Below are 21,452 nucleotides of genomic sequence, written 5' to 3'. Positions count from 1 at the left end.
AAGGATTGCTCCCATGATAGCTCGCACGCCCATCGACAATGGCAGAACTTGTGCTAAACAAACTAGGGAACTGATAACTTGGCATTCCGCCCAGGGAGCTTCTAACAGTATCCGTATCAACAGCGTGGCCCAAGCCTTGGTGGATGGGGTTGCTGTTCGGTTCGCTCGCGGAGCCAGGATTTCCCATTTCCTGCATGGCTTGGTTGATCCAAGACATATCGGGATAGGCGATTTCGAGGTTGTATCGAATAAACGGATTATCGCTGGCGTCCCCTGAAGGGTTCATTTCGATTTCAAAGAATCTATTCGCAGAGCTTCGCACCGACTTTTGGAAACACGACTTTTGAAGAATAGGTCCGTGCTAGTTATCGATCTTTGCAAAATTCAGTCCGCTTCCCGAAGGTCTTGGGGAGTCTCCTTGTGATATAATCAAGAAAGGGAAGCAGAAGATGATATGGACGCTCGGTTTTGAGGTGAGGAAGAGTCCAATTGCTACAAACAGAAGTAATCAACAAAGCAGAGACTCGGGGAGGGTGCAGGGAAGCCAGGGGACAATTTTTGGTTAATTTTATATTGTGATTGCGTGGGTCTAGGGCTATTCACCGTGAAGAGAAGGGATGATGAGGGCTTCTACGTGTACGTGGCTTGCGGCATGGTCCTTGCTTTGTCGCCAGGTTTTGTTGACATTTTCATCTTCAGGCCCCTTAGCTGCATGGGGAGCGTCCCTCAGCTTGCAAAGGATGATTGTTATGGATGTTTCTACAGATTGAAATGGCACATTTGGTAAGGAGATGTGGGCGGCGTGCGAATGGGTCTGTGCTGTGCTGGCAAGCTGGTTGTCTTCAAAGATCATGACAGTTGTGGGCATGGAAATGATAAACTGCATTATAATTCAAAGGGCAGTAAACGCCACGGTGCAATTAGGTCAATAAACATCTAGTGTCCAGAGTATGGTCCTACCGTCTGATCATGCAATCAACCATGAATAATATATCCTAGCCTTGAACGCTAAAGGCAGGAGAACATCCATTAATAAGCCGATGCAACAAGCTAGACATGCAATATACTAAATCATAACTTCAAAGCAAACTAAAAAGGTATAATCAATCATCAGCATTTCCTTCTCCAACGGAGACCTTCTTAAGCTCAAGTTCCTGCTTCAAGCTCTGCACTCTCCTACCAACTTTCGCTTTCAAAATCGGATTCGGCATCTGCTCCCACTTCAGGGTTTCCGCACGTACCAGAGCCTCAAGCTCTGCGATTTCTTCTCTTTGCTGCTGCAACTGGCGCTGCTGCTCCAATGCATCTTCGTCCATATCCTCATTCCCATCCTCGGGTGAGGACTCCTCGCTCTCGTCTTCATCGCCTGATGTTTCACCGCCAGTCGCGGGTTTGGGCGTGCCCATCTCCGCTTCGGTTTCGGGTTCTGCCTCCACCACGCCTCCAATAGCCTGATTCTCCTCGGCGATGGCGGATGTAGGCATCGAGCTCGCTTCTGCGTGTGCCGCTAACGCGGCTTCCATTTCGGCTGCCAGGTCGTCTTCGAATAGGCCTGCCATCTCGTCCTGGGCTCCGGGGTGAACATATGCGGTCTCGTCGGCTTCGCCTTCAGCGTCCTGCTCATCATCGTACTCTTCCTGATATCCCGACTCCTCCCGCATGTACTGATTGTAATCCATGACCTCAAACTCTGGCGGCCTGACAGCCGAAGCATCCTCCCTCAGGAGTCTAGCAACCTCCAACTCCACGGCTTCGATGGTGCGGTTACTGATCCCGCTTCCGAAAACGTCTTCTGCGCACCCACCGCATGGGTGGCGTGATTCCATGATGATATTGGAAAGTACCCTTCTTCCGCATCCTTCGGCAACGGGTACGTCTTCGCTTCGTCCTCCGACTTCACGGGACCGAGAACCAGTAGCATCTGACAGATATCAGCCGACTTGTACCAAGCACGTCTGTCCCAACTCTTCATCGCTTCTATGACACAAGGCAAGTCCACCAGCGAAGCAGCATACATCCTCCCCCGAACCGTAACGATTGCTCTTCGTCCATCCCGAGTCAATGCCTTGAAACTGATATCAGCACCACCTTGGCTTCGTGGCCCAAAGCGCTTTTCTTCAACCGCCTGTCGCACATAATCACAGTCCTCGCCTGGTGGCATGCGCAGAATAAACTCCTCTTCCAATGCCGGATCGATCTCGGTATCAGAAGCGCCGGAATCGTAGCCCACGCCCCTGGGCCTGCGAGGCGGCTCACCTTTACTCTTGAGCCGGATCGACGGTAGAGGCTTGGAGCTAAATTTGATTCGTTTGACTGCCGGTGCTGGCGTTGAAGCCGTCACCGAAGTCGCGCCTTTATCAGCAACATCGCGCGGGCGCTTTTTCGATGAGCGTGGGGCATCCTTGGCCGTCGCGGGTTTGGGGGCTTTCTTCGGTTTCGATGCCGCTGGGGGTGTAGGTGCTGGGGCTGGCTTTGGGCCACCGAACTTGAGTTTGAGTTTAGGGATTGCGGAACCGGGTGTGGTAGCGGGAGGAGGGCTTGCGGAAGGAGGGCTGGCCTGTTTCGGGAGTTGAGGCACCTTTGGCTTGCTGAATGTCAGCTTAAGCGAAGGCTTGCCAGGCGGTTTGCCAGACATGATGCTTGCACGAGCGGGGGATTTTGAAGACGACTGAGGTATATCACTGAGAGGGAGAAAAGTGTAATAGCGTAAGTATAGTCTGCTGAGATACGCCGCACAAGTGACGGTCGAGCTGTCGAAATCGATGTTTTGAGCACAAACGAGCCAGCGGGTGAAGCGCAGCAACACAACTTTGAGCTGCAGGCGGTGACTTCATTTCTTGGCATGGTGCTTATGTAATGGGTTCATCCCTGGATTCAGGGGCTCAGGGGTAATCGATGTGCTCACACAGATCGAAAATATCACGACCTTCCTATTCATATTGCATCTAGCTGGTTGGAAGCTTGTACACTTAATATTAATAAAGCTACACATAGACCTCCATTGCCACCCATTACCCAGGATTTTGAACCACGCAGAAATATCACGTAATAGTAATAGAAAACCAGACTGCTTTTTGTACGGAATGAAGCCTGACAACCTTGCTGGATCGTTGGATGATTACATTAGAGTCTCAATGCCTCGAGTTTGCAGTGGAAATGGTGACTCGAGTTTTCTGCAGTATATGATCAGCATCAAGCATGCAACGACAGTCTGACGAAAGGAAACAGGCGACTTACAGCAAGGGTTACCGAAAGAATGAAACTGATAACTGCCCCGGCAAGGAAAAGCAGCCAGACAGAGCGCATGGCAGAAGCAATCTGCGGAATCACTCGAACTTTGTCCTCGTCGGACAAACTTTTGAAAGCATGACTGCTTGTCCCGGCAATCAAATCTTTAATCTCGGTTCGGGATAGGGCTGGAAGCGCTTGCTTAACGTTTTTAAGCGCAAAATTTTGGAAGAGAGCGCCTCCAACAGCGAGAAACGTAACCATGCCAAGGTCCTGGCCTGTTTGCGGGTAGTCAAAATTAGTGTCCAAATACGGTGAGAAAGTCGTAGAGGCAGGGATCTTACAGATCGTGAGAGCGCCGACCGCGTTCGGGATATCATGTACTGGGACCAAGGATTGCACGATCGCAAAACCAGCGACAATGTAGCATCCTCCACCCGCTCCAACCAGCACAGTGTACCCGTAAATGTTTGCGTTGGATGTGTGTTCGTTGACCGTATCTAGTAATTTGATAAGCGTTGAGAGCCGGGTCACGGTGGTTCACGGAATCAAACAGTACGTACACATCAAGGCAGAGCCGATGACAGCAAGGGCGCTACCCACAATGTGCCACGGGCCAATATATGCCAGTTTTGGCATCAGTGCGCCATTGAGCAAGGACAACACTACCATCGAAACGATAAATGGGAGTAGGCGAACTCCCGCATCAAGAGGCCCATCGGTCTGACGGACGGTAAGTATAATACATGTTGAAATTTTAACCGCTGGATTTACGTACTCTGAGGAATTGGAAGAAAAGGGGAATATAGTACGTCATAGACTAGGGTCACTGGTCAGCAAGATGGCTCAGGGTCAACGGGTCAGATTTCTCAACTGACCAAAATAAAGCCGGAAGATAAGAAAATTTGAAGCTGCATGTTTATCAAGATTGGTCGTTTCAAAAAATGTGCGGGATAAAGTCTGTTCTCCTTGGTCACTCCTGGGTGAAAGAACGATAGTAGGATGGTGATGATCAGGAGGACAGCGGTCATAACCCAGAGAGTTATTTCGGGCCCGGAACTCCAGGCATAAACAGCGCCGCCAAAACTAATTGCCATTGTGAAGCAGGCACATCCGCCCAGAAACACAACACTCGAGATCCAGTCGATCATTCTGAGCTTCTCTCTGAGCGACTTGCCGGGCCGTGGGTCGATCCTGGGGAGTAGAAATAGATACGAGGGAGCGAATAGCGCACCAATGACGAGATTAATGTAGAATGCCTGAATAAATTTGCATCAGAGAACCAGAAGACTGTGTGAAGGATAAGGAAAACCTACCCATCGCCACGTCGCGCTGCTGATAGCGAATGCGCCGCCGACCTTTGTGTTGGTTAGCCTTGAACGAATACAGTCGGATATACACCAACCAGATACATACTACAGGGCCCAAAACGCTCCCCAGACCCCACATGACTGCATTTCCGGACATGTACATTGCCCTCTCTTTCATGGAGGTCGTCATTGAAACATAGGTCATGGTTCCAGAGTACATACCAGAGCCGCCAATACCAGCAACAACACGAGCGATGATCATTGCTGTCATGTTCGGCGCAGCGCCGCAAACGGCGCTCCCAATCTCAAACACAACCACGTTGAGCAAATAGACGACTTTGAGGTCGAAGACGCCGTAAGCCTTTCCCCAGGGCAGAATGCACATGGAGCCGAGCGCGAAGCCAGTTCCAATCCACGGGAGGAGTTCGATTTCACCAAAGTCCTCAAGGATTGCTGGCTGAATATCGGCAACCTGTTGGGAGGGGTTGAGAATTGGGCTGTCAGGGGGGCTAGCAGATTCCGAGAGAACAACATACCACTGTGTTGTCGAGGGCGAAAAGAAATGTCGTCGACAGCATGGAAATGTAGGCAATCGCCCACTGGGTATGGTTGTTAGCGCGGCATCCTCATGGATCGATGGAGGGGCAGTACCTTGATTCCGTGAAGCTGACGAGGGGACTCCTCCTTATCATTTTCGGCGGGCTCAACTCCGTTTTCAAGATTCCCGTTGGGTTTGGGCTCGATGTTGCGCCCTGAAGGGCCGTTTTCGTCCATGACCCGAGCAGAAGGCGTGCGTTGAGGGACTCTTTCGCCCGCAAAGCTGGATGTTGATATGGATGGATTTGCGGAGAGAAAGGCGAGAGTCGAAGAAGTCTGTTGGGCGAAGGTTTATAGCAAAGTTCCAGGCAAAACAGGATGCCAAAGCAAACACGGAATGATCCGTCTTATACGTGTGCTCCAAAAAGCTAAACTGCACCAGCGGATGCAAAACCGAAACGGGCCGGGACCTGTCTGTTGTCAAAGGAATATGCGCCGGGTTCTCGCGTTCTTTGTCTGCAGGGGAAGCGGGCAGCAGGGCCAAGGGTGTAGCCTTGCCGGCGGGGCCTCTACAGGAGGGAATGGCAGGGAGCAACGAGATATCGGGGAATGGAAGAGAAGGAGAAGAAGAAGAATTGGCCCCAGGGCTCGCGTTTATATACTCTAGTGTTGTGTAACATCGGCCTGTGGGCCAGCAGAGACCGGAAGTCGAATGGACCGCTAACTGCCCTCATCCTGACCTCTGGGGCAGGGAAACAATGGCGCTTGCTGATACCCAACTGTTGGTCTCCTCGTCTTGTCCCTGATTGCGTTGCTGCTAGCCATTCTCCTTGGTCCGTTGCGGCATCCACGGCTGGCTTCGATCACGGCCATTCCGGGTTCTCCAGCAACTCGACTCTTCCAGGCTGTCGTCGCAACATCCGTCGCATCTGTCTAGCCAATAACTAGGACATGCCAGCAAACCCAAAAGGAACCACAATCCCACCGACCTCGCCGCCGCCAAAATCGCCCATCTATATGCGCCCTTTTGATATCGCTTACGTCAGAATGCCCCTGAATGCGATTATGTAATTACATTGCTACGCACGTGACCAGCATGTATTTCCTGTATTACATAATTTGCCGTCTCCCAGGCCATTCGTATATTAGCGGCCTTCAGCTTACCTCAGCACTTGCGAGGCACACCATCTCAACTTCAACTTCAACTTCGTTCTTCTTCTTCTTCTCGTTCTTCTTCGCTTGTGCTGCACGCAGTGACTGATTGACCAGCTGCATAACCCTCATTGACGACACCCGATGCTGAGCTACACCTCCTGGTTACACGGATCTGCCTTTTTTTGTCGTGGAATTAGGATCAAACACGCTAACTGAGCCCACAGATCATGGCACGGGTGACACCAACAAAGCAGCATTCTTCGAGGCCATCTGCGCCCCCAGACCTAACTACATATCTAGCACATACGTATCCCGAGCATTAGGGAAAAGCAAGAGGGAGTGGAACATCGACGACTTTTATCTAATATCTACTACCGGTAACTACTCCGAAACGACCGAGCCAGTACCATTCCTGGCCTTCCGGGCTGACAAAAATTCGTCGATCAGCCCGCGGTAGTCGCTGGGCCGGTACGGGACGAACATCTCCGCGAAGATGTTGCTTTTTCGATGCGTCTTCAGCCGCAAATCGCGCATGAGCGTATCAATGTACTGGCATCCTGTTAGCGGAGTTCGCGGTTATTGCCACAGGCCGCTGCGTCCCAACTGACTCACCGAGAGATAGTCGTAGATGAAATACGAATGCTTTCGGCCTTGCTCAAGGTACCGCTTCCGCGTCCAGGCGTTGAAGGTGGCTGCTTCCAGCTCCATTTCCTCCTGGCCGGGCAAGTCTAGCCACCCCTGGAGAAACGCGACTCCCCACAGAGCTTGCAACTCCGCCGCAAGTGGGGTGAAGGCGGAGTGGATGTGGCCCGGGAACAGAATCGAACGGTCGCCTTGTGCCGCCAGGTGCGGAACTACGAGCCGGCGATAATGCCTATTCGGACCCTGCGCTCTTTTCTTAGAGGCCTCGTGCGTACCCGAAGCGAACGGGTCTCTTTTAAGGTATGGCAAAAGCGTGTTCACAATCTCTTCGGCCTTTGCATCCAGCTCTTCCCATTTGGAAGCGTCATCGCTGCCGTACAACAGTCCGAGTTCCACTTGAAGATCCTTGTCAAAGGTATCGTACCCTTTATTAAACCCAGTACAGAGAATGACAATGTCGGTAGGGATCGAGTGGCCGTTTTTCAGGTTGACAACGTTTTTGTGGGAGAGGGATTCTATTTCAGTCCGGTGTACCTTGACATCTCCTCCATGCATGACCTTCCAAAAATTAGGGACGGTCGCGATACCGATTCCGCCGCTCCCCCAGAAGAGCCTATAATCAGTATCAGTAGCTGCTTCATCACAAGTTGCGCCGCCTGGTCTCTTACCCGTCGCTTTTCGGCTGTGCCCGTAGGCCTTTCGTGTGCTCACTCTTGTTGTAATCTGCATACCGTGCGGATAGGAATGTGGCCGTCCGCCAATACACATTGGTGACCGCCCTACCCACAATGGTTCTCTGAAGAAAATGATACCAGAACCCCGAAGTGTTCATGATACTTGGGCTAAAATTCGCCGCCATTCGAGTGGAAATATGGTCCACGATATTCCACAGCCCAATAAAAGTGGGCGCGTAGATTGAAAACGGCCCAGAGGGGCCATCGCGGATGACCCAGTCCACTTTCTTGCCTGCGTTGAGCAGTTGGAACATTGTGTCGTATGCGGATTTAGACGCACCCACAACAGTTGCCCGCTGGACATCGTTGTTGATATGATCAAGGTACTTGCCAATCTGCCAGGTGTGAATGACCGGCTTCTCGAAGCAGTCCCGAGGCCACGAAGGGATAATCGGGCTGGAATTTGCACCTGTAGCATAGATCAACTTGCCGCACTCCAGCTGGCCTTTGCTGGTTTCCAGCACCCACCCCAGCCCATTTGAATTCCGGGCAACGTGAGTGACCCTGGTCTCAAGACGGATTCTTTGAGTCAAGTCATGGTCTTCCGCAAAGCTGGCCAGGTACTCATGTATAGTCGCTCCAGAGATGAACCCGTCTGGAGATAGCCCTTCTTTCTTCATGGAATAGAAGGAATACTCGAAGAGCGGATGGCTGATCTGTGCATAGAGACTGGGGTATATTCTCTCCTTGCTCCACGCTCCTCCAACCGAAGAGCTGTCGTCAACAATGAGAAGCTGGGTACCGGGAACCAGCTTCAAGTAAGTCCGCGCGGCAATCAGCCCGTACCATCCTGAAAATTGAGATGTGTAGTTAGTATGGTAGGGATCAGCCGCGAATTCCGATTCTGCAGATCAAGACAAGCAACCAAAAATGCGGAAGCGGGAGATTCCCAGCTGGAGGGAGTCGGCGAAAGAAAAGAATAGGAGTTACCTGCACCAACAACCACGACATCAAAGCGTTCCATGATTCGGGAATTCGTGTAACTCGAGGCGCTGTTCCGCCGATACAAACACGCGTGTCCAGCTGGAGTGATTTTACGCTATTGCGCCGCTTGAACTATGGTCATAGATAGCGGTGATTCTGCGGAAATTTTGATCGTTTTAAATATCTGATCCTAGCCGTGAATCCATCCTCAGAAAAAGGCCAGCTAAATGACAATCTACCGTGGTACTTATAGTTGCACAAGCAGGACTACATTGTGCATTCTCCCACTTTCAGCCTTAGCTGGTCGGTCCTGCACCGGCGAACCTTTGTTCTCAGCCATGGTAGATCAAACGTTGGTGACACTGCTTGGGATTGCAGTTCGTGTTTCTTCAGTTCGAGTTGATACCAACATGCGTTCGATTGACGCCCTTCAACTCTATTGGGATGGGGCGACCGAAATGCGCACAGCAGGCATAAAAGAATACACCCAACAACAACAATTTTACAAAGATTCCACTCAATGGACCGCAGAGCTGAATTTCAGCATCTGCTTGATCCTTGTGCAGTAGGAGTTCCCGAAAAAGCCCTCATCTATCTGCACGAGGACCCCCGTACAGTCGGAGACCCCCCAGGTTGGAGAGTAGTATTAAAGTCAAATCGCAGCCTTCCCGGCCTTCCTTTACTCCAGTGTAAACGGCCACACTTCTTCCTGCTGAACTCCGAAAACATCTTGGACTGAACCATTATGCCTTTCCTCAGAAACCGACTTTCATCGAGCAGCCAATCCTCCCAGGATGGACATATCAGCACCCCCAGTGCGGTTTCTGACTATGAATATCCGGCAATTTCTATGCCTGGGTACGCAGAAAAGCCACTGTCAGAGCAACTGGAACCCATTGCGGTTGTAGGAATGGGTAAGTATCCCGCCCGATGAGGCCCATAACGATCATAAGCTAACAACATTAGGTTGTCGTTTGCCGGGCGACGTCAGTTCCCCCAGTCAATTTTGGGACCTCATGATCAACAAAGGTACTGGCCGTATGGATAAGGTCCCAAAATCAAGGTTCAATATCGATGCCCACTTGCATCCAAACAATGAGAGGCCTGGCAGTTTTAATGTGCGTGGAGGTTATTTCCTGAACAGTAGTCTTCAGGAGTTCGATCCTGTGCTGTTTGGAATCTCTGTAGGGATAACCACGTTCATACTCACCGCCCGTTGCTAATTATTATCTGCAGCCCGTCGAAGCCATGTGGATGGACCCACAGCAACGGAAATTGCTTGAAGTGGTCTATGAAGCATTCGAGTCGGCTGGTGCAAGTTTGAAAGACGTTGCTGGAACAACGACAGCTTGCTTTGTCGGCTGCTTCACCTTGGATTACCTCCTGATGACTTTCAAGGAACCAGACTTTCGTCACAGCTACGCAGCGACAGGGGTGGATCCCGGGATCATCAGCAACAGAATCAGCCATGTCTTCAATCTGAAGGGACCTAGCATCACAGTAAACACAGCATGTTCATCTTCTGTTTATGCCCTTCACAACGCTTGCAATGCTCTCAGGAATAATGAATGCTCTGCAGCCGTCGTCGGTGGTACAAATCTCATACTTACTGTTGACCAACATATGAACACGGCAAAACTTGGCGTGCTATCCCCGACTTCCACTTGTCATACTTTCAATGCACACGCGGACGGCTATGGCCGTGCTGACGGAGTTGGCGCTGTGTATCTTAAACGGCTCCAGGATGCAATCCGTGATGGCGACCCAGTTAGAGCTGTGATACGCTCTAGTGCGGTCAACTCGAATGGCAAGGCTCCTGCTGTTGGCATCACTCACCCAAACCTGGATGGCCAAGAGGCTGTCATTAGACATGCTTACCGACGTGGAGGAGATTTAGATCCGATGCTTACCGGATATTTTGAGATTCACGGGACTGGAACAGTAAGTGTTTCATAACAAGAGAGCTCGCTTTCGTTAGTATATCTAACATGGTATTCCTTAGCCTATTGGCGATCCGTTAGAAGTCTGTGCCGTATCAAAGGCAATGAACGACGAACGAGCCTCTGATGGTAGCCCACTTCTAATTGGCGCCGTCAAAACAAATATCGGACATAGTGAGGCTGCGAGCGGCCTCTCCGCTGTTATCAAAGCTGTTCTCGCTGTTGAAAAAGGAATCATTCCGCCCACTAGAGGCTTCACTGCGCCCAATCCGGCGATTGATTGGGAAGGCTGGAACGTCAAAGTTGTTACAGAGCCGACGCCGTTTCCCGCACATCTTCCAGTAAAACGAGTCAGTGTGAACTCCTTCGGCTATGGAGGAACAAATGGACACGTTATTATCGAAGGCGCTGACTCGTTTCTGCCAAATTACCAACTTGCTCAACCGAAAACCAAGTCTCGAGGTACATTCGCGCGCAAAAGGCCTTATCTTTTGGTCTTCTCAGCCCACAATAAACCAACCCTGAACCGGAACATCGAAGTTCATGGAAAGGTAGCACAGAAATATAACATCCTGGACCTTGCTTTCACACTAGGAAACCGCCGATCCCACCTCCGGAGCCGTGCATATGTTGTTACAAGCGATGATAGACTGGCTTCAGATTTTCAAGATATAGCCAAGTCGTTTGCTTATGCGGAAAAGAAAAAAGCGCCATCAATTGGGTTTATATTCACCGGACAAGGAGCTCAATGGATTCGAATGGCAAACCAACTTATGGCCTATTACCCGAGTTTCCTAAGGACAATCAAAATCCTTGACAGAGTTCTGGGGAACCTTCCAGATGCGCCTGAATGGACTATTGAAGATGAGTTGGTGGCTGATGCCAGCACTTCCTGTGTTAACCAAGCCGAGTTTTCTCAACCGCTCTGCACTGCTGTCCAGATAGCGCTGGTAGACCTTCTTGCCTCCTGGGGAATTAAACCCACAGTCACGGTTGGCCATTCTTCCGGTGAGATCGCAGCTGCGTACACGGCAGGGAAGATCTCTAGGATGGAAGCTATTATCATTGCTTTTTACCGCGGGCAGGCCGTTCGAGATATCGATACTAGTGGTTCCATGCTGGCCGTTGGACTGGGTGCGGACGCGGTAAAGCCTTACATTGCAGAGATTCCGGGTGTGACCGTCGCTTGCCACAATTCTCCTGTGTCTGTGACACTAAGTGGCGATACTAGCGCTTTGGAAGTCGTTAGGGAGAAACTCGAAAAGGAAAACATCTTCGCAAGGACACTAAAGACGGGCGGGAAGGCGTATCATTCCAAACATATGGAGCCGGCCTCTGTCAACTACGTGAGGCTTATACAACGTGCGAAGAGCGCCTTGCCTTTCGACCCGCCCTCGCCTTTAGCAATTACGATGGTATCCTCGGTCACAGCAGCTCCTATTTCATCTGGCATGCAGATTGATGAACACTATTGGGCCGCCAACCTTGTCAGCCCAGTTATGTTTAGCCAAGCTGTGGAACAGGCATCTTCGCTTTCCGTCGATATGCTCATTGAAATCGGCCCTCATTCTGCCTTAGCTGGGCCTGTTAAACAAATCAGAGCCGAGCACAAGTTGGAAAATCTAGCATATCTCCCCACATTGGTTCGTGGCCAGGATTGTGCTACTCAGTTACTGAAGCTTGCCGGTGAATTATTCCTGCGTGATTATCCAGTCGACATGGACCGCGTGACCCTGATAGAGCAGCGACTCCCTGGAGGTAAAATTGATTTCAAGAGAGGATCAATCCTGGTAGACCTCCCTCCGTACCAATGGACGTATGGGCAAAAAGACCTTTTTGCCGAGCCTCGTCAATCTGCTGAGCACCGGACCCCTCAACATGCTCGCCACGATGTTTTAGGACGAAAACTGCCGGGAGGTTCTGAGTTAGAACCAATGTGGAGAAATGTCCTTCGTATCAACGATTTGCCATGGCTCAAGGATCACAGCCTTGGTGGCGATGTGGTGTTTCCAGCAGCCGCTTACTTCTCCATGGCAATGGAGGCCATAACACAGATCAATGAGACCAGTAACCCGCCCCAGGAAATAAACGGCTACACGCTTCGGGATGTCTCGATTAAGAGAGCTCTGATTGTTCCTGAAGACGATGATGGCGTTGAGACGATGTTCAGTATGCATCCCTCAATCCATGAAGAGGCAGGACCCCAAAGTACGTGGTGGGAGTTCAATGTATCGTCAATTTCTCAGAATGGTACCCAGAAAGATCATATGACTGGTACTATCAGCATCAACACTCGTTCACGAGGCCAAAAGCCAAAAGATGTCCCATTCCTGCCCCAGAAGGCAAGTGGAAAATCGTGGAACCAAGCATTGCGTGCTGTGGGGTTTGACTATGGTCCTACGTTCCAGGACATGGATCACATTCGTTTTGACGGCAAAACGTATGTTGCCTCGAGCAACACCGTCGTCAAGCAGGAATGTGGTAAAATGCAGGGTGAATCGCGCCACATCCTCCACCCGGCCACAGTTGATTCCTGCTTGCAACTCATCATAGTATCCATTTATGCAGGAAAAGCAAAGGACATGACGTGCGGCGCAGTACCACTCCAAGTTGATGAGGTTGCAATCTGGGTTCCAACTGGTGAACAACTGCAGAATCCTAATGCCACAGTTTACTCTTGGACCGATGAACGAGGTAATCGCTCCTTTAGAAGCGGAACTCAACTTGTCGCTAGCGACGGAAATCTCCTAATGGATATCACCAACATGCGATGTGTTTCATATGAAGCCGCGGTGCCTCAGAGAGCTCTGGATAGCCCGGTCCAGCAGCCATATATGGAAGTGGTCTGGAAACTTGATGTCGATAGCTTGGCTACCGAAAATCCCCGCAAGAATATAAGCGTTGCTCAGCTTGTTGACTTGGTTTTGCATAAAAAGCCTGGAGCAAAGATTCTGGACGTGAAAGGGCATAATGAGGCCTTGTTAGCGGAGCGAAAGGCTTGTCTTTGCTACAACGCCGGGTTAATATCTGATGAAGGCCACGGAAAATATGACCTGATTTTGGCTAACGGCGTTGATGCATCTCCTTCAACAGTTGATATGATTTTGGATCTCTTGGCTCCTGGAGGCCGCGCACTTTTGAAGAATGCGGAGACTGCCGGTGATATCAGCTCTTCCTATATCGCCTTGGAGGATGACTTGGCGATTGTGAAGCCTACGTCATTGCCTGAAGCTTGCTCAGATGTCCAACCAGCGCCGTCTTTCTTATTTGTGCATAGAAATACGCCTGCATCTCTTGTGTCTCCAATTATTGAGAGTTTTGCAGAACGCGGTTGGATGACGCGTTCAAGCCAGTTGTGCAATGTTGACATAAAAGAAGGGGAAAGAGTGGTACTTGTCGCGGAACTCGAAGGGCCATTGCTCTCCTCGCTTGACGAGCCTGAGCTCCGTGGGATTCAGCGCATCGTATCGACGGCTTCGTCCCTTCTCTGGCTTACACAGGGCGGACTTCTTTCTGCAAAACAGCCTGAATATGCCATGGCATCTGGATTAGCAAGATCTGTGATGAGCGAGAACGCTTCGCTGGACTTTGCAACCATGGATTTAGACCTAGAAACAGTTTCCGCTTCCACGGCCATTCGTTCGGTCACCGAAGCGGCACGTCGGCAAGTTGAGAATATACCAGACCGTGAAACAGAGTATTGCATTGCGCAGGAGAAGGTGTACATCAGCCGGCTTCTCCCCAATGACAAGCTCAATTCAATCTACTCAGTTGACGGATCCAAATTTGAAGAGGTACCATATGATAGTGGGAGAGCAGTTGCTGGTCGAGTTCAGTCAGGAAGAGTAATATTCGAACAGGATAAACGTCTCGAGGAGCCCTTGGAACCCAGCCAGATCGAAGTAAAGGTTGCTTTCAGTGGGCTTAATAGGGAAGGAGTTCTTGTTATCCAAGGACAGGATTATCCGACTGCTTTCAGTCATGAGGTATTCGGGACTGTAACCAAAGTTGGCGCACTGGTGACCCAATTTACCCCAGGCGATCAAGTTGTGGGGTTCAACTTCGACAAGTTTGCCTTAGTCCAAAGAGTTTCGCAGGACTTAGTCACGAAGTTTGAGACTCACGAAAACCCAGCCAATATTCTTGGTCTTTTGATGGGGTACGCCTCGGCGATCCACGGTTTGGAAGACCTGGCTCGGGTTGAACCCAACGAGAATGTATTGATCTTAGATGATACGGGTCCTGCTGGCGCGGCTGCAATCAGGATAAGTCAGCTTATGAGTGCTAACACCTTTGTGGCGGCTCAATCTGAAGCGGACGCCCAGAGAATAGTATCAGCATTTGGGTTGCCTGAAACACATGTCGTCTCCGGGTTTAGCGGCACGATGACACAGATAAATACAATATTTGGCCCCCGCGGCATCGATGTTCTCTTTTGCACTGGTTCGTCGCGCCAGCAAGTCGTTCGTGAATGCTGGCGGAGAATCTCCCCGTGCGGACGGGTGATTGTATGCGGGCGTAAAAGCGTACTGAAACGAAACGCCGTGGACATCGTCCCCTTGAACCATGGTGGTGCTACCTATTCCTCATTCGACGTTCTTGATCTATATCATCGCAAACCCGATATTTTGAGCCGGGCGCTGCGCATGACCGTCCAACTATACCGCGAAGGCTCTATTCCTGTAGTCAATTCCGTGGTTACAAAACACTTAACCGAGCTTGACGAAGCAGTTGCGAGGTTCTCTCTGAGAGTCTATTGCAAGATAGAACTCTCATCTCGCATGGAGCAAAAGATGCTATGCTCAAGATGGCTCCGACTCGTTTTACCCTTCGCTTTGACCCCGAAGCGACGTATTTCCTTGTTGGATGTCTCGGGGGCCTTGGTCGTTCCTTGACGTCTTGGATGATGGATAACGGAGCTCGGCGCTTTATTTTCTTATCCCGGTCAGGCACGGACTCTAAGAATGCAGGACTGTTGGTCAAAGAGATTGAAGCAAAGGGGGCAATTGTCCAAGTGGTGCGCGGTGATGCCAGCTCCAGGGAAGATGTTGAGAATGCCGTTAAAAGTGTCTCGGCCAGTTATCCTATTAAAGGAGTTGTGCAGGCAGCTGCAAGTTTTCAGGTTAGCTTCATTTCACGGTTTATTTTCAAATTTTCGAAAGCTAACTCAGTATCCAGGATGCAATGTTTAGCTCGATGACTTATGAGCAATGGGTTAATTCTATCAGGCCGAAGGTAATTGGGACGAAAAATCTGCATGAGGTTCTGGCAGGTGTCCCTCTAAACTTTTTTGTCATGACAAGCTCAACTTCAGGCACCCTCGGCACACCTGGACAAGCCAATTATGCTGCTGCGAATAGTTTCTTGGACGCCCTCGCTCGCCATCGCGTATCCAGTAACCAAAATGCCTGTAGCTTAATTCTTCCGATGGTGTTAGGTGTTGGATACGTCGCAGAGCACCCAGAGATCGAAGAAGGCCTTAGACGCAAAGGTATCTATGGCATCGACGAAGAGCATATGTTACAATCATTTGAGGCGGGAATTTCGCCCAGGGATAACAATAATCAAACAGACCATATCGTTATAGGCATGGACCCGGCTGAATTGCAAAAGTCACTCCAGAGTGCGGACACGACGGATGCCTTTTGGCTGCGAGACGCGCGGTTTAAGTGTCTTCTCCAAGCCATCCAATCCACCGACTCAGAAACCCACGCACCTAAACAGTCAATACTTAGCACAATCAAGGTAGCAAACTCACCAGCGGAGGCTATTGAAGTTGCAGCGGAATATTTCACCGACAAATTGGTCCGACTTCTCCACCTCGACCGGCAGGAAATCGAACCAAACACGAAGTCAATCGCTGCCTACGGGCTGGACAGCATGATTGGAGTGGAGCTTCGTAACTGGATCTTCAAAGAATTTGAACTTGATATCGCATTCCAGAAGCTGCTTGCACCAAGCCTGACGATCAAGAAGTTTGCAGCCCAGGTTTGTGGTGTCGAGGTTGAGTGAGGTTGAAACAAGCTTAAGTTAAGCTTGATTTTAAGGTCGCACGTGTTTGTGGCTAGGGCGCTGAATCCAGCCAGCCGGAGTTATTGAGCGGCCTGGACCGCATTTCTCGGACTTTTGTCAAATCTGCTGTTTTTTAGAAATAGTTATTATACGCAGTAGACTGATAGAAAATTAATTCGGACTTGGGAAATCGATTGAACAGCTTTTCTGTGAAAATTACTCCACGGAGCTCTTGACTATAAGCTGAAAGTAAAAAACCAATGGCTGATTATTGGTTTAAAAGAAATCAACATATAATGCAATATCTCAGTGGTACCAAAAATCTCTTATATCAAGGGAATGCATTCGCAACACTACAGTGACTAACATACTTAAACTACAATGCCCCGTTGTTCCTAGATAGTTTCATCGTTATCTCAGCTACCCAAAACTCAAAACACTATCTCTGCAACTCTTAACAACCTCATTGTCCTTTGACTTCTGCGTGTTCCCGGATTCTACTTTCCCGAATTGCAAGCGCAAATGAACCGGCCCCGCCTGGGCCAATGACCAACGTACCCAGGAAGAGGTAAGCCAACTCCCGCTTTTCTATCGCTGCCTTCGTTTTAGGGCCGAATTTTGCATCGTCCCCTCGCGTATTCGGGAGAAGAGCATGAACAAACACAATACATGATAGTGCAATGACAATCAAATCAAACTGGGTGAAGAGGTGGTACTGTTCCAAGAGTTCGACGTACTTGGTCGGAAGCCCAGAAAGAGTCGACGCCGGATTGGGGAACCAGGACGGGAAAAGATTAGCCCTGCCGGGGGACGGAATAAAGACCCGTGCAAATGTAGCATCCGATGATACAGTTCTCAAGGACGTTAGAACTGTGGCGATGTGTACGACGGAAGAAACTATGCCGGCGGTCACGTAGGATGCCACAATCCACGGTTTATCCGCGTCAGGATTTTTGGCATCCTTTTTGGACACTAACCCATGTCGCGGGAGTAGGATTATAACACCGGCGATAAAGATCAAGATTACGAGGATGGGCGAAACATGAAATATGGCAATAAAACCATGATGGCTCCATGTGCTATAGTTCAGCCAGACCGGAACGAAAAGGAGCAGCGGACATAATAGCGCCGGGATCGTTGTCATAAACAAAGATATTGCCTCGTTAAGCGGGATTGTAGGGTCTCGCGAAGTGGCCTTACTTTTAGCAATGCAATAAAAGTATGGAGGCTGTATAATGGCGGCACCGGTTGCGTTCCAAAGGATCATGATGGCCCCAGTACTACAAAAAATGTGAGCAAAGAACGAAAGTCGGACTGATAGATCTGATAACTTACTGTCTCAAGAAAAAGTTCCGCACACCGCGGCGCCGGCTCTCGATGAGGACCCATACATTTGTACATGCGACAATGTAGTTAACATCGAAAAAGAGCAGCCGTGGCCCGAAAGATAGGCCATTTGTGAGCATCTCATAAAAAGGCGGTGAGAAGGTGTCAAACGGTTATCCAGAAGCCAATTGCGCGTGTAAACAGTTCGGAGCACGCGGCCATCAGGGAGAAGGCCGCTCTCAAGGACAACGTCCAAGTTGTCAAACATGCCATTGAGAAACGCAACTCCCCATAGGAGAAAGAGACCCAATACACTAAGACCCAGAAGCTGATTTGGCGATATCTGACACATATTGATAAATGTCGATATTTAGGATGGAGCTCAAAAGGTTCTTCGAAATGGTTTGAAAACGATATGATGGACACGAGAGAAGAAAGCAAGCAGGATGGGAACGGGACAACACTTCAAAGATTCACTCCTCAATTGTTCTTGACCGCCTCAGCCGCAGATCGTCAAGTTCCGGCAGCCAACAAAGGGCGGTTTGATCATTGTTGTTGACAGATATCAGTCTCTGCAAGGTAACACGATGTGCAGAGTCACACAGCCTTGCATAAGAATCTGTACAACCAACGGCTGATCTCAGCCGTTGGCTGCATATTGATCGCGAATAAACTATGACAATGAATGGGAGGAACTCAAGATCGCCTACGGATATGCAAGTTTTCATCAAGTATCAGCCCCGCGCGGAAGCCCCCTCAGCTTGGAATGCAACGCGGCATTTCTTGTATAGGCATCCGAGGAGATGACTGCGTGCGCTGCGTCTTCGGGAACCCTGGGAACTCTAGGCTTGTTTTGGCGCAAGGGAGGCTCAAAATCGAGTTACCAGACAACGCGTTTGAATTAAAAACACTAGCGTATCGACACTCCAAATCCAGCTGATGCATGAACAGCATTTTTGAAGAAGTTCCACCATAGTGTTGATGAAAGGATCACAAAGGCTCCGAGAAAGAGAGGCAGAAACCGCTCCAACACGGAGGTATGTGCTCGCTCCTTTTCTGATGATAGAAATCGCTCTTTAAGAGAATCTTCTTTCCAGCCGTATATCCCAACTTTCTCGTCAAAAGGCACATAGTTGAGCTTAGCTCCACCAGCGCATAATTTAGCAACACTTTTGGATATCGAATCCAACCCGGCGATAGGCGTTATCCATCGTTGGATTACATAGTTCCACCAGCCATCATATGTTTGTAACCGAGTTACTTTTCCTCCCATTTTAACAATGGCTTTGGCTCGTGCAAGACGCGAATCCTGGTAGTATTGTAAAGCGTCGCGGATTTCCACATCGGAAGGCTTCTTGTTAGGATGTGAATTGACAAGAGCATGGATCATGTTTGCAATGCTCGCAACGCTTTCCATCGCCGTACAGCCACCCAAGGCTAAGGTAGGGGTAATCTAGAAAGGTGATTAGAGTGGATATTCGGAGAAGAATTAAGACCGTCTACCTTATGGATAGCGTCCCCTGTTAATACTATGCGACCAAAGAACCAGTGTTCAAGGACGCCCTCTTCCAAAGAAATCATTTGGCCTTTGGTCCGAGAGCGCCAAAGCTCTCCAAACAAAACGGATTCAGTGACGGGATAATCCGCAAGTTTAGTGGCAAGAGCTTCCATGTCAGCCTCAGTGAATCTCGCACGGTTCGGCCAGCGGCACTGCTTTTCTTCCGGTAACTTGTAATGGGCAATAAATGTAATGAATTCTGGTTGGCACAACAGGAGAAAAGAAAATTTATCGTTCGAAGTGATTTCCATATCATGCTTGCTTAGACCAGGTATGGGAGGGCACATTGCGATAAGTGCGCCGTAGGTAGTCGTCATAGCTACGAAGTAGCACGAGTAAGTAATTATCCTCGTTAGTCATACAAGCCAGGGTAAGCTCTCTTACAGCGTTTTTCGGTGGCCGAAATGAGACCCGGTACGATGCTATTGGCTCGATGCCACATAAGTTCTCGTACTTTGCTGTGAACGCCATCGGCTCCGACAACCAGGTCGCCCGCAACTTGAGTTCCGTCTGCGAGCAATACTCGAACAATTCCGTCCTCTTCGGTGATGCTTTCGACTCGAGACCTTTCCAAGACTTTGGATTTATCACGTAGCTGGTCATGAAGGGTTGTTAGGAACACCCTTCTATCTAGAGTCCGAGTATCGTAACCGGTACTAAAGCTTTTAGTCTCTCGGGATAGTGCCTCGGTTCCAGGGAGCATACTATCGTTTGACTGTGTCGAAGAAACGGCTGTGTGCAAAGGCTCGTCCGCTGGATGTGCGGCAGGAACATCCTCCCATTGTGGAGCACTTGGCCACAATCGCATCCAAGCATCCAAGTTGATGGAGAATTCTGCAGGCGTGCGGCTGTAACGTGATCGTTGTGCCGAAAGGGGGCCCAACGATGCCTTTTTCCAGGACGACATAGTCAATACCGGCCTTCTCAAGGCAATGGGCAAGTGTCAAGCCAGCCACTCCGGCTCCAACAACGATGACCCTAAAGGGAGCTTCTGTCATTGGGTCACGGCTGCCCATTTTGCATGAATTCTGTAAATTTTAAAAAGGGTAAGAAAAGAAGCGGCGGGAAAGACATATATAATGCGATGTCCTCTAGGGCTCGGAGAATACCATCCATTCTTTGGCCTTTTCTGCCACCAACGAAGGAGCTGAGGCGATTAACCGTAGCCACGTAGAAAACTTATGCCATGTAGCACAAGGAGAGAAAGGAACGTATGAAGCATAAAGGCGTAAATAGATCTGGCCAGCTGGGCGGGGTACGGAGCAACCGGATCAAATTCCAGTTCTTTCTGTTCGATTGCCTGAAATGCGGCTGATCTTGCGGCCTTCTTTCAGGCTCGACAGCCGCAGGGCATGCATAATCTATAGTACAAAGCGGGACATCGGACATTGGTTTCGGAAGTGTGTTGGGCTTCAAATCGGAATTGCGGTTGGAAGTCAGTCACCACACTGGGCCGTGGCTGGCATGGAAACGCTGCAGCTCCGCTTCTCATTCAGCCTAGAGGTGCCTGAGCTAAGTTCCAGATGCACATCTCTCAGCCCGGCTCTGCCAGTGATGATCCATCACTGCGCTAGAGGATACGTGCTCATCGGCCGGAACTTTGCTGCCGTTGACGTTGCAAAACCGACTGTTGCTCATCCGATTTCCGCTCCTAGCACAGTTCGTCTTTGGTTTGACACAGGGCGTACCTTTTAGCAGCCCCTGTTAAAGATATATCAGTAGAACCAGCCTCATCCGCGCAACGATATTCCACGTCGTGCTGGCTGCTCGCTGTTTCTCGCTGCTGGTCGTCGTTTTTGGCCGAAAGCGGGTTGGTCATGTGACTGGTTTGCTCTGTTTGCAGGGTAATCCTTGGCAATATTATATAAGCAAGTATATGGTGTACCAGAGGGCGTAAAGCGTTGCTGACATAATATATCGCATCCCGAATTGCTTTCTTTTGGCGAGTTGAACGAGGGACTCAAAGCAACAAGCAAGAGGCTTCGCATTCACGGCAATACATCCTAACCTGAGGATGGGAATTTCCTGTTCTTCCCCGACCTTCCCACCGCAGAACCTTAAGGCATGCGTGCTCACAGTTTGTGCT

The 21,452-nt window shown here is 49.9% G+C and overlaps 7 protein-coding genes across 7 annotated transcripts; 2 read left to right on the top strand and 5 right to left on the bottom strand.

Annotated features, from left to right (window-relative positions):
• Positions 1 to 1,103: 1,103 nt before the first annotated feature.
• On the bottom strand, positions 1,104 to 2,635 carry UREG_01369 (uncharacterized protein; the record flags this gene model as incomplete). Its single annotated transcript, XM_002541807.1, has 2 exons — positions 1,104 to 1,698; positions 1,845 to 2,635. 2 exons carry the CDS (start codon positions 2,633 to 2,635, stop codon positions 1,104 to 1,106), a joined length of 1,386 nt encoding a protein of 461 aa, XP_002541853.1.
• A 557-nt stretch (positions 2,636 to 3,192) lies between these two features.
• UREG_01368 (uncharacterized protein) lies at positions 3,193 to 5,312 on the bottom strand (the record flags this gene model as incomplete). The annotated part of the gene is made up of 8 exons (XM_002541806.1): positions 3,193 to 3,728; positions 3,792 to 3,951; positions 4,007 to 4,048; positions 4,107 to 4,487; positions 4,545 to 4,586; positions 4,645 to 5,010; positions 5,075 to 5,137; positions 5,190 to 5,312. 8 exons carry the CDS (start codon positions 5,310 to 5,312, stop codon positions 3,193 to 3,195), a joined length of 1,713 nt encoding a protein of 570 aa, XP_002541852.1.
• Positions 5,313 to 6,611: 1,299 nt separating this feature from the next.
• Positions 6,612 to 8,570, bottom strand: UREG_01367 (uncharacterized protein; the record flags this gene model as incomplete). Its single annotated transcript, XM_002541805.1, has 4 exons — positions 6,612 to 6,779; positions 6,843 to 7,485; positions 7,541 to 8,396; positions 8,537 to 8,570. The coding sequence occupies 4 exons, from the start codon at positions 8,568 to 8,570 to the stop codon at positions 6,612 to 6,614; spliced, it is 1,701 nt and encodes a 566-aa protein (XP_002541851.1).
• A 705-nt stretch (positions 8,571 to 9,275) lies between these two features.
• On the top strand, positions 9,276 to 14,704 carry UREG_01366 (uncharacterized protein; the record flags this gene model as incomplete). The annotated part of the gene is made up of 5 exons (XM_002541804.1): positions 9,276 to 9,444; positions 9,497 to 9,648; positions 9,767 to 10,471; positions 10,533 to 14,629; positions 14,701 to 14,704. 5 exons carry the CDS (start codon positions 9,276 to 9,278, stop codon positions 14,702 to 14,704), a joined length of 5,127 nt encoding a protein of 1,708 aa, XP_002541850.1.
• A 573-nt stretch (positions 14,705 to 15,277) lies between these two features.
• UREG_01365 (uncharacterized protein) lies at positions 15,278 to 16,482 on the top strand (the record flags this gene model as incomplete). The annotated part of the gene is made up of 2 exons (XM_002541803.1): positions 15,278 to 15,592; positions 15,649 to 16,482. 2 exons carry the CDS (start codon positions 15,278 to 15,280, stop codon positions 16,480 to 16,482), a joined length of 1,149 nt encoding a protein of 382 aa, XP_002541849.1.
• Positions 16,483 to 16,945: 463 nt separating this feature from the next.
• UREG_01364 (uncharacterized protein) lies at positions 16,946 to 17,749 on the bottom strand (the record flags this gene model as incomplete). Its single annotated transcript, XM_002541802.1, has 1 exon — positions 16,946 to 17,749. The coding sequence occupies one exon, from the start codon at positions 17,747 to 17,749 to the stop codon at positions 16,946 to 16,948; it is 804 nt and encodes a 267-aa protein (XP_002541848.1).
• A 969-nt stretch (positions 17,750 to 18,718) lies between these two features.
• UREG_01363 (uncharacterized protein) lies at positions 18,719 to 20,382 on the bottom strand (the record flags this gene model as incomplete). The annotated part of the gene is made up of 4 exons (XM_002541801.1): positions 18,719 to 19,261; positions 19,312 to 19,685; positions 19,751 to 20,022; positions 20,072 to 20,382. The coding sequence occupies 4 exons, from the start codon at positions 20,380 to 20,382 to the stop codon at positions 18,719 to 18,721; spliced, it is 1,500 nt and encodes a 499-aa protein (XP_002541847.1).
• Between the last annotated feature and the right edge of the window lie 1,070 nt (positions 20,383 to 21,452).

This window comes from Uncinocarpus reesii, genomic scaffold (assembly GCF_000003515.1).
Source record: "Uncinocarpus reesii 1704 scaffold_1 genomic scaffold, whole genome shotgun sequence".
Classification (NCBI taxonomy): domain Eukaryota; kingdom Fungi; phylum Ascomycota; class Eurotiomycetes; order Onygenales; family Onygenaceae; genus Uncinocarpus; species Uncinocarpus reesii.
This window is presented reverse-complemented; position numbering and strand designations above follow the sequence as displayed.